This window comes from Aulonocara sp. 'chitande type north' Nkhata Bay, linkage group LG1, assembly GCF_057382095.1.
Source record: "Aulonocara sp. 'chitande type north' Nkhata Bay isolate Kocher_YH1m ecotype deep benthic linkage group LG1, A_spYH_male_GT1.1, whole genome shotgun sequence".
Lineage (NCBI taxonomy): Eukaryota > Metazoa > Chordata > Actinopteri > Cichliformes > Cichlidae > Aulonocara > Aulonocara sp. 'chitande type north' Nkhata Bay.
The window spans coordinates 11,232,589-11,251,404 of NC_141344.1; the positions used below are offsets into that span (position 1 = coordinate 11,232,589).

General features: G+C 36.8%; 3 protein-coding genes and 1 pseudogene across 3 annotated transcripts; 1 reads left to right on the forward strand and 3 right to left on the reverse strand.

The window, feature by feature from the left end:
* The first annotated feature begins 393 nt into the window (after positions 1–393).
* LOC147338713 (UDP-glucuronosyltransferase 2A1 pseudogene) lies at positions 394–1,766 on the forward strand (annotated as a pseudogene).
* A 424-nt stretch (positions 1,767–2,190) lies between these two features.
* On the reverse strand, positions 2,191–5,193 carry LOC147338714 (uncharacterized). The gene is made up of 10 exons (XM_086268714.1): positions 5,134–5,193; positions 5,001–5,036; positions 4,597–4,896; positions 4,202–4,522; positions 3,991–4,083; positions 3,809–3,833; positions 3,567–3,634; positions 3,199–3,235; positions 3,020–3,090; positions 2,191–2,417 (listed from the first exon to the last, which is right to left on the reverse strand). Exons 1-10 carry the CDS (start codon positions 5,156–5,158, stop codon positions 2,299–2,301), a joined length of 1,095 nt encoding a protein of 364 aa, XP_086124840.1. The 5' UTR covers positions 5,159–5,193; the 3' UTR covers positions 2,191–2,298.
* Positions 5,194–12,158: 6,965 nt separating this feature from the next.
* On the reverse strand, positions 12,159–13,370 carry LOC147338715 (uncharacterized). The gene is made up of 5 exons (XM_086298513.1): positions 13,296–13,370; positions 13,163–13,198; positions 12,759–13,058; positions 12,364–12,684; positions 12,159–12,292 (listed from the first exon to the last, which is right to left on the reverse strand). Exons 1-5 carry the CDS (start codon positions 13,318–13,320, stop codon positions 12,174–12,176), a joined length of 801 nt encoding a protein of 266 aa, XP_086154639.1. The 5' UTR covers positions 13,321–13,370; the 3' UTR covers positions 12,159–12,173.
* A 3,221-nt stretch (positions 13,371–16,591) lies between these two features.
* LOC147338716 (uncharacterized) lies at positions 16,592–18,044 on the reverse strand. Its single transcript, XM_086298522.1, has 5 exons — positions 18,003–18,044; positions 17,883–17,937; positions 17,479–17,778; positions 17,084–17,404; positions 16,592–16,992 (listed from the first exon to the last, which is right to left on the reverse strand). The coding sequence occupies exons 1-5, from the start codon at positions 18,042–18,044 to the stop codon at positions 16,865–16,867; spliced, it is 846 nt and encodes a 281-aa protein (XP_086154648.1). The 3' UTR covers positions 16,592–16,864.
* Positions 18,045–18,816: the final 772 nt, after the last annotated feature.

Consider the following 18,816-nt stretch of genomic DNA (forward strand, 5'->3'; position numbering starts at 1 on the left):
TTGTATGACTGATTTTTCATACCTCAGATAATTCTTTCTAAGTGGAAAAAATGGTGGGGAGGTTTACTTCACTTCTGGAAACGTTTGAAAAACCAGGAAGACTGCTTTTGTCTCCGGCCTTTAGTTGAGCCTGCACTGCCCCCGCATGGCCTTATTTTCACATTACAGCTATGTGAGCGTATTGATGAGTGACATTTGATTTTCCACTACACCACTAAAATACAGAGACTATAAGTTGAAATAATAAACATAGTTGGAGGGGGGTAAAGGATGTTAGGAATAAGGACAGCTAAAAATGCAGGTGAAAAAGGATTAATTAGCACAAAGCTAGGTTTTTAGCTTTTTGAGTTTGCAGGTTGAAATGTTTAATGATATGATGGAATCATATGCAAAATGGCTATCATGCTTGAAGATGAGAATTTGATGAGTAATTTAAAGGTGCACAAATATGACCTAGTCCTCACTGACCCAGCATGGGGTGCAGGCATATTAATCGCCTGAAATTACCTCTGATCTATAATGTACAATTCGCAACTAGTGGGGAGGGACACTTGGCCATTGCACCTTCACCATTATCGTATATCCCAATAACTGGTTCTGGGCTGACAGACAGCATGACTTTCATACAGACAGTCAAAAATCTAATTTGCTATGTCATCTGGTAAGCACAGGACATATTTTTAATCCATCCTCAGTATCAAGCTGTTTTCAATAAATTCTTTGGCTCAGATGTTACATATTGTGGCTTATTACAAGGAGCAGACCTGTGGCTCATGAGAGTGGACTTTGTGTTTGAGTTCCCTCGACCGACCATGCCTAATGTTATCTATATAGGAGGATTTCAGTGTAAACCTTCAGAACCACTTCCTGAACACTTGGAGGACTTTGTGCAGAGTTCTGGAGAGCATGGCTTCATCCTCATGTCTCTGGGGACTTTTGTGACTGAACTTCCTGCTGATATAACAAATGAGATCGCTGCAGCTTTTGCTAAACTACCACAGAAAGTCATCTGGAAGTATAAAGGTGACAGGCCAATTGGTCTGGGTAATAACACTTTATTTGTTGATTGGATGCCACAGAATGACCTTTTAGGACACCCTAAAATAAAATTATTTGTGTCACATGGAGGAACAAACAGAGTCCAGGAAGCTATTTATCATGGAGTCCCAGTTGTGGGCCTACCTGTGTTTTTTGACCAGTATGATAACCTGCTTCGCTTGAAAGAAAAAGGAGCAGCTAAAATTCTTACATTAGCCATTGTGGATAAAGATGATAATTTTCTGAAGGCCTTACATGAAGTCATGAATGATCCCTCCTACAGGGCGAACATGCAGAGACTTTCCAGGCTACACAGAGATAAACCAGTAATGTCACTGGATAACGCTCTCTTCTTGATAGAGTTTGTCATGAGGCACAAAGGAGCAGCTCACCTGAAAGCAGAGTCCTACAGAATGTCCCGGTATTCCTACCACTCTGTAGATGTAGTACTATCTTTTTTAGCTGCTGGTGCATTAATTACTTTTTTTTTAAAATCTCTTGTGTTCTTTAGGCTGGTATGTCTTGAAAAATGCCTAAAAATTAAAACTAATAGGTTGAATAAGAAATGATAAGACATGGTTTGTGTTATTTTGCAGATTTCAGTGTAGTTTTCCCCAGTTATGTTACAAATCAAAGCTACTGTCAAATGTGAAAGTTCATTCAACTGAATAAAAATTACAACCATAAAACCCTGATCCCTGTGTCCACAGTCTATGTCCCCATGGTGAACAGTAGAATGTGCTTTTTCTATTTTAATTATTTAATTATGCAGGATAATGTGATAGCCTTCCCAAATCCCAACCTCAAATTTATTAAACATGTTCTGTATGGATTAGAAACAATTTATTGAATACAAATACATCTAATTACCACAATAAAAACATAATAATTGTAAATTTGAAAGCTATACACAGTGAGTATTTTTTATTGTATTATATACATATTATATACATTTTTATGATGGATTGATGGAAATAAGGGGTCACAAAAATGTGAACACATCTCTAGGAAAAATATAAAACACTAATGTCTGCATGCTCTAGAGTGAAAGCAAAATGCAGACTATTTTATAAAGCATGGTAAGTACATCTATGCCTTTGATCAAAATGTTTTATGAAGAAACAAGAAACAGCAAGTTGGAGCAAGTCTTTCAATTCCGCTGTGTTGCTGATAAACATCTGTGAATGCCGATGCTTCGCAGCCACTACACTTTCAGAAAACATTGCCACTCATTCTGAACATGATCATTGCCTGCAGTCATTAATTAGCTGAAACATAGAATGAAGAGGAACTGGGGGTGGGGACGCTGTTGTCTTTCTTTTTACGTTTCATTGATGAACTATATAGGCATTCTGGCCTTGAATCTGCAGGCACATCATCTGTGGTTGGAAAGTTTCAGTTAAATAGTGGTCGCAAGTGTTATTTAGACATGTGTTTAATGAGTTTCAACACTCATGGTCTTGCCTTTCGCCTCTTTTCCGGTAACCATCTTTACTGACAGAATTAACTATTCTAATTCAGGCAGCATGAAACACTCTTTCACACATTTCCTGTGGTCTTCCTGTAAGACTGAGTAAAGCAACAAAGACAAACCTTCTGGTTTCAAGTATTAAAACACCATTTGTAATAAGTTCCCAACAATATGTTTTCTTATTCTAATAACTTCATGCTCAATCCAGCTCAAGACTAGAAGACATAATAACTACTCTTAGGTAATACATGTTGTATTTGATAATGCAACATGTCATCATGTTGCATTCATCTTACATTGCCAATTGTGATTCACTGAATATATTAATTTTAAAGTACTTTTAGTACCGTACTTTAGTAAAATGTATTACTTGGCATGCTGCTGATTAATGTTATGGGACTTATCATCTCTTTTATGTTCATGTTAGGCAATAAAGTCACCTGAATGACTGTTAAAAGGCATCAAAACTATGTCTATTATAGCACAATGAAACACAATGTGATCGCTTACCTACAACAGTGTACGCGTCTTCAAAATTTTCAGAAGGCAATGAAACCTCAGCTGCCAGATTGTTTGGACACCTGATGATAAAATGTTGTTAATGATCAGATTTCATTACTGCTCATGCTTTTGTTGTTATTACACATTTTTTAAGTGTACAGATGTTGAAAATAAAAATATATTCTTACGCGTCATCATACTCTATGCTGAAAGAGTCTTCTTTTTCTGATAAAAACACACACACAAAAACACAGTGAAATACAGAGAAAAATTAAAGTTCATAGCAATTTCTATTTATAACAGCTGTATATAGCTCACTTTTGAAAGCTTTGAAAAATTTAGTCGTTAATGAAACAGATGTGATTTGAATAGTTTTAAATAGTTTTTTTGTTTGAAAGAATATGAATGTATAACTGTTTGTGAAATTACACAGAAATCCTTTCTTGGATTAGAAAAGAGCAGAACACAGATAAGATTTTCATTCTAAGTCATCATATGTAACTTTATCAAAAATTCCCTACAGTATGTCTTGACTGTAACTCCATTTTGACCATACCGTCTTCCCACTCTTCCTGCTCCTGCTGTTCCTCCAACATGTCTGAATTTGCCTGCTGAGTCGTTGCACTGTAAAACAAAGCAAACGAAACATATTTCAGTGGTACATTCACTTTTTCAGTGATATAGTGCATTCAGTATATAGAACTTTACACACAAAGACAAAACATAAAAAAATAATTTTCCTAATAATAAAAATCACAGAAGTGTCCAAAAAATTATGCATATTGAATTAAAGCTCACCGTGGTCTGCAAGAAGTTAAGCGAACTGTTGAAACGCAAAACAAATATAATTTTGAAGCAAAATATTGCATGCAGGTATATTCGGCTATATTATGTGGTTGGTTTGATTAATCCATACAATAAACAATGACTTGTGAAAAAAATGTGAAGCCTAAAATTATTTTTAATTATACTTATTTGACCTATTTTGTTGCAAATCCACCAAAGACATGCCCCGAGTGATAGCATCAAGGTTATTACTCCAACATGGAGTAATACTGTAGACACCAAATCAACTGGAAAGTAAAATAAGATGATTAATTTATTTAAAAATATATTTCAGTATAAAAATAATACATTATTATAAAAAATACGTCTATTTAAAGCATTTTTGAAACATTCAGAGAGCCTTACCTTTGACCTGAAGAAATACTTTGTTTGTTCCATGAACTGTGTACTCATGCTCATAGAAGCATTTTGATGGCAGCACTATGCAGCTGTAATGACCTGAATCCCTCAAAACTGCACCATCGATGATGAAAGTTGTCAGCATCTGAGAGACATTAAAGACTTGCACTTGGAGAATCGTGACATTCTTCCTCAGGTAAGAGTAGATGAATTTACATCCACCAAGAGTTTGAATATGTTGAGACACTGTGCACTGGAATTCAATATGGTGTCCCTCATGAACAGTGGATGACCCAACTATTGAAATGTCTGCTGGGAGAAAATTGGCTGCATGGAAACAGGAGAAAATGAGTGGAAAGAAATAACAATGACATCATGTGTTCAGGAGTCAAAACACTTACCTATGACCAGAATCTCAATGATGTGGTCTCCTTTCTTGGCTACTTCAGAAAGTGTATAATGATTCGGGGAATAAACACAGCTGTAATTTCCACTGTGATGAAGACTAGCTCTGGATATGGTGAACAGGGTGTCACTTTGATCTTGTTTCTGGGTGAGATTCTGGATTCCGCACCCATTTATTAACAAATAAACATGGACACTTGAGTCTTTCTTTTTTCCAAATGTGCTGCATGTTACATAAAGGTCACTGTTTTCACTTATAATTGTCTGCTGGGCCAGGATCTTTGCAGGAAAAATATCTGTGAGACATCATAGTGATTAACATATGTAAAGATAAGTGCAGCTCAGTAACATATGGGAATACAGAAGAGACATATCTTGTATTGAGGGAAACTGAACTTACCTTCGGTTTGGCTTATGACCTGATTTGTCAGAACACCTTGAAGAAAAGAAGTGAAAAATCTAATGAATCCTGTCAGCTTAAATAGAAAACAGTTTGACTGAAAGACATAGATGTTATCTGTTAGTGCACTCACACAGAAGAGTAATTATTATGTTCATCGTTATAGACAATGAGCCGCCCTTACAGACTCTCTGCAGCGTATCTTCTGAAAGCTTCTCAAAAGTCTTGCTCAAACCACAGAGAGTAAAAATGGAGAAACTACACTTCCTGTTATTTGTAAGGTGACACGTGATATTTCAACATTTTTGACTGGATAAAAAATAATATCTACAAAAAATAAAATTCAGAGGAGTGTGTTCTTAAACCATTTTACTTTCAAATACATCATATCACAAATTGATTTCCACTGATGTTTCTTTAGTTGTATAATAAGTCATTCTGACATACAGACAATTATACCCAATACAGGATGCTTATCTTCTTTCACTCGCGCTCACTGAGGAAATATACATAATAGATTTTCACACATATTTAAACACACATATATACACTCACAAAAGTGAGGCTTTCACCATAACACAAAGCTGAATACTGATTTAAAAGTGCACTTTGACTGATTCTGATTCAGCTGACTTTAACAGATTAGACTGACTGGTTCTTTTTCTGGATATCCAGAAAAAGTACAATATTATTTGCTTTGCGTTTTTGTAAAGGATCCAGTGTCCAGTGTGTCTGTATGCTTGACAATTACAGCTTTTACCCCAGGCATGCTGGGGTGTTCATAAAAGATTTATGAAAAGTTTCAGAAAAATGAAACTTGCGGTGTGTGTGTGTGTGTTTCATAAATATAATATTATTTACAGATTCACTCAAACCTATCTTCTTACAATTCTAGATCAACATGTATTCAGGAGTGGGTCACATGCTTACGTTTGCATGCCTCAAACATTAATGATAACAACTTCAGTATTTATCAGTTCCATTCTTTAATTCTCAGGCTTGCAGCGGCAACATAATCTGCAGCACTAACTTGTTGCTCTAATGTTTTCCTTCCTTTTTCCTAACCCCCTTTCCGGCTTACATTCGACCTTTTCGAAATAAAATATCTGTAAACGTCACAATGGTTACACTACTTTTTCCAAAGGTCCTTTTTGTCTTTGTACACAGTGTTTAAATATCCTCAAAATTCACAAATTACATTTTCTTAAATTATTACATGTTCCAGAAAGTAACTGCTTCAGAGTTAGGCAGGACCTCTTATAATGCATTTGTAACTTTTAATGTCCAATCAAATAAGGGCGCATGTATTGCAGCAATCTGAACAAATTAAGTTACATATCTCTTTAAAATGACTAGGAAGTAACTTGTAGTAACAAAGATTTACCATGGGATGTCAGCCTTTGAGCAAAGTGCCAAAGAGTCTCACATGAAACTCTAAATTTAAAAAAAAGTGGAATCGTTTGATGTGGTTTCTGGAAACTAAAAATAAATTAACTTACACCATCTTTCTAGGTTGATTTTATATACTTAAATAAGCAAGGAGAAAGAGTCACAGTCTTTCTTTGTTAGTGCAGTAGATCTGATTTAGCATCTTTTTTCCAAGTGTGTCTTAGGTCAAGACAGGGAACTTTAACTCATCTCGTCATCTCATTTACAGGATAATTTAAAGATCCCAGATAAAACTCATGTAAGCTCAGCCTGCCTGGGTTTAAGCCCAGGACTGTCTCAATGTGAAGAATAGTGCTAACCACTTTGCATGTGGTACTGGGCAAATGTTTTAGCCACTATTGAGGCCAGTGATTCCACACAAAAAGCCACAGGGGGCAATTTAGTGACAAGAATATCATAAAAGAGAGCTTATGGCAAAGGCCTGATTTCAGAATCCTAACTTCAATATGAAATTGCATTTTCTTTTTTCAAATGGGGGGTGTTGCTGTTTTTGCAGAGTATCTAACGAATGAAAGCAACAGGTTATCAAATGCATCTTCTGAACACTGCCAGCAGTCACCTTCTCAGGATCACTCTCTGCTAGGTTATTAATATCAGCCTGGCAACAGTTGGAGGTTAAGACGCATGCTTTAATCAGCAATGCATGGTAGCAGATGTTCAACAGAAAGCAGTAGATGACGAGGTATATCTGATGGCAAAGGGTAGGAGAGTCATACACATCGTGATAGACAGATACACAGTGTAACTTTTTCACCACAGTCAGAGGGCAGGCATAAGACAAGCACTGTGAGAAAGGAGATTAGGATTCATGGGATGATCATGTTAATTGCAAAGAAAGGAGGGAGATGACGGATGCACAAAAAGTGTGTTATATCTTTGTAGATCTCCTTTCACTAGTTCTACTTAATGTTGTGTTTATAACCAGGTTCATCAACAATAACCCATTTGTCTGTCTCACAGAAGTCCTTGAGGCTTGTAGTTGAACTAATCAGCCCCAAGTTGGCCTTGGCTTTGTTGTTTGTCCAAGAATCAAACTTTTCTTCATTGTGCAGTTTAGTTGATCAAATTGGTGAATGGACTAACATTAACTGGAACATGGATTAAAGAAAATATGGGGCTGACAAAGCTGTTGCCTTTATTTTAATGTTTGAAGGAGGCGGCACACAGGCATGCTGGCAGCTTACAGGCAGATTGTCTGTGGTTGGAAACGGTCATCTCTATTTAGACACTTGTGAGGTTGCCTCTCCCCTCATTTCTGGTTACCGTTTTTCATGACAGAATTAACTATTCTAATTCAAGAAGCACACCTGTTCTGTGGTCTTCCTGTAAGACTCAGTGAAGTAACACAGACAAACTTGCTGGTTTGAAGGGACAAAAAAGGTTTATAATAAGCTGCTCGTGTTTGTTTTTGTTATTCTTATCAAACTTGTCCTCAATCTAACCTTATTGAGCTGTAAAACTCAAAATGACAAAACAGCTACTGACAGGTAATAAATGTTGGATTTGACAACTGCATTCCTCATACTGCCAATTTATGCATGTTAGCAGTGAAGTCACCTATGTAATTTTTAAAAGATATCATAACCATGAGTTTTACAGTATAAGGAAGTCAAACGCCATGCAATCATAGTATACACAGATTCACGACTGCCAAAATATGTTGAGCACTCACCTTTCCATATTGTTTTGATACTTTTTTATTTGAGTTTTGTAAAGTGTACATAAAAGTATTACCAGTATTTTTATACTGGTAATACTTTTAATACCTGTTACTGGTAATACCTGTTATAAATCACTCTATACTTCTGGTATAGAAGTATGGAGTGATATAAATGATGTAAATCACTCTATACTTCTGGTCCATTTGTCACCCAGCTGTAAAGAAACACTCTGAAATCACAAACACTTGTATTTATTTGCATTTATTTAAACCGAACCTCTGCACAGAGGGAACTAATGCAATTGTAACCAGCAGATCTGAGGGTCAATCCCTCAGTCCTACACATATATACATTTAGCCTCACACTTTGGGGGAGGGTCCCCATGAGCTTTAAAATATGCTATAAAACCCTGGGGATTCCCTTATATGGCAACAACAGCAACTCATGGCCAGAGTGGTGTGTGTGGGTGTGTGTGTGTGTGTCTGTGTGGTACCAGCCTGTGCTGATACTTGAGTATGTGTGTATATATATGTGCTACGTAAGCATGTGCAGAGTGGATGTTGGACGCACGGTTAGTCATGAGAAAAACCATTCATGTAACCAACATCTTACTGAAAGATTGTATACTCATGACATCTGTCTGCTTTTACCCTATTCTGTGCATACTATTCTTCATATTTCCTTTTATGACAGGCAGACCCCCACTGTCAATAAATTCCTCTCTCTCTACAATTACACACACCCAAATCCTTTCCCATTCCTCTGATCTGATGACAGCTGCACCCTACCATCTAAACAAACTTGAGCACATTTTATTCTAATCATAATTTTCTTGTACTCACAAACTTTAAACCAGCCTAACAGCTGTATATACAGTAGCTACCTTAAATGAAATTTCATTAAAGCTTTGGGAAACAGATATTATCAGGAGTAATAGTTTTAAATGTTTTCTTAAGCACTGAGCGTATGAATGTTAGTGGAATAAGACTGTTGTCTTTCTTTGGATTTGAAAAAGAACAGATCTCGGATAGATAGGTTTTCTATTTCAGTCATCGTGTGTAATTCTATTAAGAATTCCCCAGACTATGTCTTTACTGTAATTCTATTTTCACTATACCTTCCTGTGCTTCCCTCTATCTGCTCTTGCTGTTCCTCCAATATGTCTGCATTGCCTGCTGACTCATTGCAACAACCTGGGAGTGGCTTAAAGTAACAGAGATTTACCGTTGGATGGTACTTTCATACTTTGAACACAGTTTGTGCCGCTTGATTTCCAAACACGAACATCTAAATCAAGTTTTTTCTAAATGAAGAGTGTAATGTGGTATCTGGAAACACAGAAGAAACCAACCAACAGAGACTTGATATCATTCTGTTGTTCGGGGCCTGATGTTTTGTCCTGGTTTTGCATGGGACTTAATGAATGGTACAGACTTTTTATCTAATAGTCTGAACACTGTTAACAGTCACCTTCTCTCTCTGGCCTGGTCATGAAAATCACTCTGGGCAGCATTTCAAGAAACCCACTTGCATGGTTATACATCTTTGGTGTCATGGTCTCTCATATATACATGGTGTTACTTTTTCACCCCAGTCAGAGGGCAAGTAGAAGACAAGCACAGGGAGAAAGGAGATGAGGAGGCAAGGACTAATCGTGCTGACTGCATAGAAAAGAGGGAAACTGCAAATCCATAAAAAGTATGTGATAGATCTGTTCAGATCTCTTCACAGCACTTTTACTTGTTATCACGTTTATAAGCAGGTGTGTCAATAATTGTAGGGTAATTTCCAATAAACCAAGTTCAAGAAGAGAGTCTATGGCTGACGCGTGTTCCTGGTTTCCAAAAGAAATGCTTCCAGTTGCATTATGATGTGAAGACTGTTTATTTATTGCAAACTGAAGATATAACAATGAACTCCTTCCTAAGTAAGCATGAAAGTTCCAAAAAATAAGCAGTTATCCAGAACTACCTGTGCACACGGTCAGAAAAACCATGTGACTCCTAACCTCTCTGTCCATGCTCCTCCCCTTCCCCCTCACACAGGGTTTCATGCTACTATTGCACTTACATACTTAAAGTGAGAGGTACCCCTTTTTAGGTTCCAATCCCAAACAGTGACATAACATTACTTTATGTAAACACATAATTAATCCTGTAAAGATGACTTATGTAATGAATCTATGAATTATGAAACGAACACGAACTCAATTGTAAACAAAAATATAAAGCAGATGTCTGGCACCTACAATAATAATCCGTTCGCCTTTCTCCCAGAAGTATTTGAGGTTGATAGGATCCCCTGTAAGCACCAAATCAATTTGGGCTTTGTCGTAGATCCATGAAAACACATCAGAAAAAAAAAAATCCCAAAATCATGCTGAAAATCTACATATTTTATATATACTTTTTCAAATATTTGATGTAAATGAAAATGATAAACCTACAGAGGGTGGAAATCTGTCATAGTGAGTAATCCAAACCACACAGCAGCATAGTGTGCATACTGTTTAATGACTAAACACATGTTTTGGATGGATCATCTTAGGTGACATCTTGACTGAAGTTTGGTCTGTTTTCAGTGTCTTTGCCCTGTCATATGATTGCATTTTTTCTCCCCATCGGGGAAAAATGTTTACATTCACCTGCCATCTTCATTGTGCTGATTTATTTATGTATTATTATTTCATTATTCTAACAATAGTATTGTAGGTAGCCATCAGGTAGCACAGCATTATATGCCAGATAGCACAACTTCATTAACCCTACAAACATTGACACAACCTTGTTTCTGTCTTTCTGTATTCATTGAAGAAAGGTAGCAGTCATCAGCAGCTATCTCTGTTTATACACGTATGAGCTTGACTCTTTTCTGTTTTTCAAGACAGAATTAACTATTCTAATTCAGGCAGCATGAAAGACACGCCACATCTATCCTGTGGTCTTTCTGTAACACTCAGTGAGCTAACAGACACAACCCTGCTGGCGTGAAACAGCAAAAACAGCATTATAATGAGCAACATTTTGCATTTGATAAGCAAGGGGACTTCTCATATTCTCATGTATTTGTATATTGTATTATAATGATAACCATATTTTACAGCGTTTAGTGTTAAAAATATGTTATTTGGTATGCAAACTCATGACCTCTTATTAGGTTATTGTTAGAAAACTCAATGACTGTCAAAAGGCATTAATGCTGTAAAGCAGGGGTGGGGGAACTCCAGACTTGAAGGGTCGGTATCCTGCAGGTTGTAGATGTGTCCTTGATCCAACACAGCTGCTTTAAATGGCTAAATTACCTTCTCAACATGTCTTGAAGTTCTCCAGAGGCCTGGTAATGAACTAAACATTTGATTCAGATGTATTGACCCAGAATGATATCTAAAACCTGCAGGACACCGGGCCTTGAGGCCTGGAGGTCCCCACACCTCCTGTAAAGCCTTCAACCATGAAATAATTGCCAGAAAAATCTTCTGAAATTAAAAAAAAGAGAAATTTAATATTAAATATACAAAGTAATAAGGCAAAAAAAAAAAAGAAGACAGATTTCTTTTATAAATCTTCTACTATTGAAATTTCTATTTTTGAGGATTACAGTTTAAAACAACAACAACAAAAATCCAGAACTTGACAATCTGGGCAATGAGCTACCAGAACTTTTTCTGTAATTTTACATATTTATATTTTACAATTTAAAGAGTTGTGCCGATATATTTATTTTCCTTTATCACGTAGAGAAACAGTTAAATACGTAACTTCTTTACAATGAAAGGAAGGGGAGTTTCATCACAGGGGCGTAATTTCCAGAGGGTTCATGACACCCCCCCCCCCCCCCTCCAATAATCAGACTCAACCAATATACCCCCCACCCCACCTCACCTCCCCATAAAATTATGAATTATCTTGCATAAATAGGCTGTTGATTTTCTTTACTCACTTCAGGTATTACCAGCAAAATAGTTGCATGTTTAGTCATCTGGGAATCAGATTTATTTAGTCAGAGATATGCAACATAAAATCAGTTTGACACTCCTGATCTAGATCGTCCCCCTCTCATCCCGTCATTTCCTCAGCATGTGTGCATTTGCCTGTTTGTTGTTTGATCCACAAAGGGACGCCACCAGTAATACCATCAAGGTTATCACTCCATAACGCAGTAACCCCAGAGAGATGAAATCCACTGGAAAGCACAAAAAGACAGCATAAACAAGAATTTAAAAAAGCATTTTTGAAACATTCAGAGAGCCTTACCTTTGACCTGAAGAAATACTTTGTTTGTTCCATGAACTGTGTGCTCATGCTCATAGAAGCATTTTGATGGCAGCACTATGCAGCTGTAATGACCTGAATCCCTCAAAACTGCACCATCGATGATGAATGTTGTCAGCATCTGAGAGACATTAAAGACTTGCACTTGGAGAATCGTGACATTCTTCCTCAGGTAAGCGTAGATGAATTTACATCCACCAAGTGTATGTAGGTGTTGAGACACTGTGCACTGGAATTCAAGATAGTTTCCCTCATGAACAGTGGATGACCCAACTATTGAAATATCTGCTGGGAGAAAATTGGCTGCATGGAAACAGGAGAAAATGAGTGGAAAGAAATAACAATGACATCATGTGTTCAGGAGTCAAAACACTTACCTATGACCAGAATCTCAATGATGTCGTCTCCTTTCTTGGCTACTTCAGAAAGTGTATAATGATTCGGGGAATAAACACAGCTGTAATTTCCACTGTGATGAAGACTAGCGCTGGATATGGTGAACAGGGTGTCACTTTGATCTTGTTTCTGGGTGCGATTCTGGATTCCGCACCCATTTACTAACAAATAAACATGGACACTTGAGTCTTTCTTTCTCCCAAGTGTGGTGCATGTTACATAAAGGTCACTGTTTTCACTTATAATTGTCTGCTGGGCCAGGATCTTTGCAGGAAAAATATCTGTGAGACATCATAGTGAGCAATATATGTAATGATGAATGCAGCTCAGTAACATTTAGGAATACAGAAGAGACATATCTTGTAATGAAGGAAACTGAACTTACCTTCGGTTTGGCTTATGACCTGATTTGTCAGAACACCTTGAAGAAAAGAAGTGAAAAATCTAATGAATCCTGTCAGATTAAATAGAAAACAGTTTGACTGAAAGACATAGATGTTATCTGTTAGTGCACTCACACAGAAGAGCAATTATTATGTTCATCGTTATAGACAATGAGCCGCCCTTACAGACTCTCTGCAGCGTATCTTCTGAAAGCTTCTCAAAAGTCTTGCTCAAACCACAGAGAGTAAATATGGAGAAACTATATTGAACCACTTCCTGTTATTTGTAAGGTGACACGTTCAACATTTTTGACTGGATAAAAAATAATATCTACAAAAAATAAACCATTTTACTGTCAAATACCTCATATCACAAATTGATTTCCACTGATGTTTCTTTAGTTGTATAATAAGTCATTCTGACATACAGACAATTATACCCAATACAGGATGCTTATCTTCTTTCACTCGCGCTCACTGAGGAAATATATAATACTTCTGAAGTTGCAGTCTGTTTGGCCTCTCAGGGCCACCGTAAATATATGTAAAAGATTTCCATAGATTTTCAAACACACACATATACACTCATAAAAGTGAGGCTTTGACCATAACACAAAGCTGAACACCGATTTAAAAGTGCACTTTGACTGATTCTGATCCGGCTGACTTCAACAGATTATACTGACTTGGGCCAAACCTTTTCCTCTGGATATCCAGAAAAAGAACAATATTATTTGCTTTGCATTTTTGTAAAGGATCCAGTGTTGTTTTATTCAAATGCTTGACAATTTCAGTTTTTCCTCTGGGAGTGGTGGGGTGTTCATAAAAAGTTTCAGAAAAATGCAACTTGCAATTTACTGAACTTGCGCAAGGTGTGTGTGTGTGTGTGTGCGTGTTCTATGAATATACTCTAATTTACAGATGTGCACTCAAATCTATCTTCTTACAATTCTAGATTAACGTGTATCCAGGAGTGGGTCACATGGTTACACTACTTTTTCCAAAGGTCCTTTTTGTCTTTGTACACAGTGTTTAAATATCCTCAAAATTCACAAATTACATTTTCTTAATTATTACATGTTCCAGAAAGTAACTGCTTCAGAGTTAGGCAGGACCTCTTATAATGCATTTGTAACTTTTAATGTCCAATCAAATAAGGGCGCATGTATTGCAGCAAGCTGAACAAATTAAGTTACATATCTCTTTAAAACAACTAGGAAGTAACTTGTAGTAACAAAGATTTACCACAGGATGTCAGCCTTTGAGCAAAGTGTCAAAGAGTCTCACATGAAACTAAAAATTTTTTTAAAAAAGTGGAACAGTTTGATGTGGTTTCTGGAAACTAAAAATAAATTAACTTCCAACTTCTCTTTAGGTTGATTTTATAGCAACAGGTTATCAAATGCATCGTCTGAACACTGCCAGCAGTCACCTTCTCAGGATCACTCTCTGCCCTGGTAATTAACAAATAATTTGTATTTTAAATACTTAACGCTGGTACATGTATTCCATTACTCCCCAACACTGGAAGATAAGCACAGTGAGAAAGGAGATGAGGAGGCAAGGACTAATCATGGTGACTGCATAGAAAAGAGGAAAACTGCAAATGTATAAAAAGTATGTGATATCTGTTTAGATCTCTTCACAGCACTTGTATTTATTATCACGTTTAGGTGCATCATTAATAATTCATTCACCTTTCCTCCAGAAGTTTTTCAGGTTAATAGGAGCCCCTATCAGCACCAAATCAATTTGAGCTTGGTCATAGATCAAAAGACAATCACAGACAAAATCATGCTGAAAATCTACATTGCATATCCTTTTTTATTATTTTAAAAGAAATAAAAATGATAAACCTACCAAGAGTGGCCATAATCTGTCATATTAGTGACTGAACACATGTTTTGGATGGATCATCTCAGGTGATATTTTGACTGAGGTTTGGTCTGTTTTCAGTATCTTTGCCCTGCCATACGATTGCATTTTTTTCTGCCCATTGGGTAAAAAAAAAAAATTACCTTCATCCCCCATCTTCACTGTGCTGATTTATTTATGTTCTATTATTTCATTATTCTAACCATAGCATTGTAGCTAGCCATCAGGTAGCATATCATTACATGCCAGCCCAACTTCAATACAAACACTGACACTACTTAATTTCTTTCTGTCTTTATTAATGTCTGACAAGCCATACGTTTTAGTTTTTTAGAAATCTCTGGGTCAGTACATGGCAAATCATCTTTAGATAGAAATGATAGCGAGCTAACTTCCTGCTTCTTCAACTTCTAACTCTGTTGAACATTGAAAATCTTTTTTTCTATGGATGCATGTATGTTAAACCTTATTGTAACACATGGGAGAGAAGCCACTACAATCATTTTATTGGAGATCTAAATTTCTGGGCTCTTTTAAACTCTCAGTGGTGCCACAGAGTCTGTTTGAATTTGGGAACAGAAGTTTGTACCGGGGAATAGCTACTGACATCAGACTTTTTAGGCAGTTTTTGCAAAAAAGCAAAAGCAAAAAACCTCTTTCACAGCTTTGTATGTGGTAACCCTACTGCTGTAGAATAAAATGGCTAAGTAAGTGGCCTGCACCTGTGAAACCTTTTGTGCTTTGGGGGTTACCTTATTGTTGCCCATCCAGCGTAGCTAAAGCCGACAACACCGGTCTGCTAATCAATTAACCAAATCAACATCCCAGAAATGTATTTGACTTGATGCTATAAGTCAGAATGAAAAGTATCCCTTTCATTTTTAATTGCATTAGCATTCGCTTCGGTCATGAATTAGCTGGAATGTGGACTGAAGGGCAAATAGGGGAAGAAAACTGTGGGCTTGATCTTGCAGGCAGATCATCTGTGGTTCGACAGTTTGAAGTTAAGTAGCAGCCATGGCCATCTCTGTTTAGACACTCATAAGCTTGCCTCTTTTCTGTTCACCATTTTTCATGACAGAATTAACTATTCTAATTCAGACAGCATGAAACACACACCATATATACCCTGTGGTCTTCCGGTGACACTCAGTGAACTAACAGATACAACCCTGCTGGTGCAAAAGAACAAAAACATCGTGATAATAAGCTGAAAATGTTAGTTTTATTATTCTTGTGAATGATGTGATCAATCCAGCCTTTTTATTCTACAGATCAAGATAAGAAAACCAATTAGTTACCCATATTTTACAGTGCCTTTAGTGTTAAAAAAAACATGTTATTTGGCACACTGCTGATCATGATCTTCATAAGATCTCTTATTTGTGTGTTAGAAATCAAAGTCACCTCAATGACTGTCAAAATGTATTATTGCTGTAAAACCTTGAAAAAATTGCTAGAAAATTCTTCTCAAATTAAAAAAATGAAATTTAATATTAAATATACAAAAATGAGCTATTTATATCTTACAATATAAATATAAATATTTGCCCTCTAACTGTGGTGAGAAAGTAACACTGTGTATCTCTGTCCTGCTGTCTTTGACTGTTTTTCTTCTCGTCATCACAGAGACCATAAGTCCAAAGAGTTGTCCTGGGGGATTTATTTCTTCATTACAGCAGCTTTTTCTTTATCATTTAGAAAAACAGTTAAATATATAACTTCTTTCCACTGACAGAAAGGGGAGTTTCACCACTTAACTAGTGGGCTGTGTGTGGCCTGCAACATAAAATCAGTTTGACACTCCTGATCTAGATCGTCCCCCTCTCTCATCCTGCCGTTCCTCCAGCATGTGCGCATTTGCCTGTTTGTTGTATGATCCACCAAAGGCACACCACCAGTAATACCATCAAGGTTATCACTCCATAACGTAGTAACCTTGAAGAGATTAAATTCACTGGAAAGCACAAAAAGACAGAATAAACTAAAATTTAAAAATTTAAAAATTATCTATTTGAAAGATTTTTGAAGCATACAGACATTCTTACCTTTGACCTGAAGAAATACTTTGTTTGTTCCATGAACTGTGTACTCATGCTCATAGATGCATTTTGATGGCAGCACTATGCAGCTGTAATGACCTGAATCCCTCAAAACTGCACCATCGATGATGAAAGTTGTCAGCATCTGAGAGACATTAAAGACTTGCACTAGCAGAATCGTGTCATTCTTCCTCAGGTAAGCGTAGATGAATTTACATCCACCAAGAGTTTGAATATGTTGAGACACTGTGCACTGGAATTCAAGATAGTTTCCCTCATGAAGAGTGGATGGCCCAACTATTGAAATATCTGCTGGGAGAAAATTGGCTGCATGGAAACAGGAGAAAATGAGTGGAAAGAAATAACAATGACATCATATGTTCAGGAGTCAAAACACTTACCTATGACCAGAATCTGAATGATGTTGTCTCCTTTCTTGGCTACTTCAGAAAGTGTATAATGATTCGGGGAATAAACACAGCTGTAATTTCCACTGTGATTAAGACTAGCTCTGGATATGGTGAACAGGGTGTCACTTCGATCTTTCTTCTGGGCGAGATACTGGATTCCACACTCGTTTATTAACAAATAAATAAAAACCATGGAGTCTTTCTTTTTCCCAAATGTGCTGCATGTTACATAAAGGTCACTGTTTTCACTTATAATCGTCTGCTGCGCCAGGATCTTTGCAGGAAAAATATCTGCGTGACATCATAGTGAGCAATATAGGTAATGATGAGCGCAACCTAGTAACATTTAGGAATACAGAAGAGACATATCTTGTAATGAAGGAAACTGAACTTACCTTCGGTTTGGCTTATGACTTGGTTTGCCAGAACACCTTGAAGAAAAGAAGTGAAAAATTAAATGAATCCTTTCAGATTAAATAGATAGAAAACAGTTTCACTTAAAGATGTAGATGTTATCTGTTAGTGTACTCACACAGAAGAGCGATTATTATGTTCATCATTATAGAAAATGAGCCACCCTTACAGACCCTCTGCAGCATATCTTCTGAAAGCTTCTCAAAGTCCAAAACCACAGAGTGGTTAAAGAGTAAATAACCATATGCAAACATGCAATTATAACATACCCCTACCTGCTCCTTGTATGGTAGCAAGAGATATTTACTTGTTAGGATTAAAAATAATATCTACAAACAAATAATACTTACCACACTGTACTGTTATACTATTTTACTCTCATATACATTATATACCCATTTAGCTTTTGCTAACACTCTATTTCTCTCTTTTTGTCAGATAATTTGCTTCTTCAGTTATCTTACCTTACTCTGATTCTGTATAATAAGTCAGTCTGACGTACTGACAACTATACCCAATACAGGATACTTATCTTCTTTCACTTTTCACTTTGCACTGAGGGAATGCACCCGTCCATTTTCCTCTGCTTATGCAATTTGGTTTGGGTGGGAGTGTAGTGGGGGGTGGAGGCAATGGCAGGGTACACCCTGGACAGGTCAACAGTCTGTCACGGGGCTAACACAGACAAACAGGTGGCAATTTACACTCACACCTCTGGGCAATTTAGGATCACCAGCTAACCTCCACTAACTGTATGTCTTTGACTATGGCACAATGGAGGACATATATATACAATGAAAAGTGAAAATAACTATAGCGATTCAAATGCAATACAATCTCCATAAAAATTTAATCCACAAATTAAGCAAACTAAAAAGCAACCACACACAGAGACACACACGTTAGCTTTTCTGA

Coding starts and splice junctions, on each gene's coding strand:
- LOC147338714 (XM_086268714.1), bottom strand. CDS start 5,158: ATGAACATAATAATTACTCTTCTGT. Junction 4,523..4,596: donor CATTGAGATTCTGGTCATAG/GTAAGTGTTTTG, acceptor GTTTCCATGCAG/CCAATTTTCTCCCAGCAGAC. Junction 3,236..3,566: donor GCAGGAAGAGTGGGAAGACG/GTATGGTCAAAA, acceptor TGTTTTTATCAG/AAAAAGAAGACTCTTTCAGC.
- LOC147338715 (XM_086298513.1), bottom strand. CDS start 13,320: ATGAACATAATAATTGCTCTTCTGT. Junction 13,199..13,295: donor CATAATAATTGCTCTTCTGT/GTGAGTGCACTA, acceptor CTTTTCTTCAAG/GTGTTCTGACAAATCAGGTC. Junction 12,685..12,758: donor CATTGAGATTCTGGTCATAG/GTAAGTGTTTTG, acceptor GTTTCCATGCAG/CCAATTTTCTCCCAGCAGAT.
- LOC147338716 (XM_086298522.1), bottom strand. CDS start 18,044: ATGAACATAATAATCGCTCTTCTGTGTGAGTACACTAACAGA. Junction 17,779..17,882: donor AGTCATAAGCCAAACCGAAG/GTAAGTTCAGTT, acceptor GATGTCACGCAG/ATATTTTTCCTGCAAAGATC. Junction 16,993..17,083: donor AGTATTTCTTCAGGTCAAAG/GTAAGAATGTCT, acceptor TGTGCTTTCCAG/TGAATTTAATCTCTTCAAGG.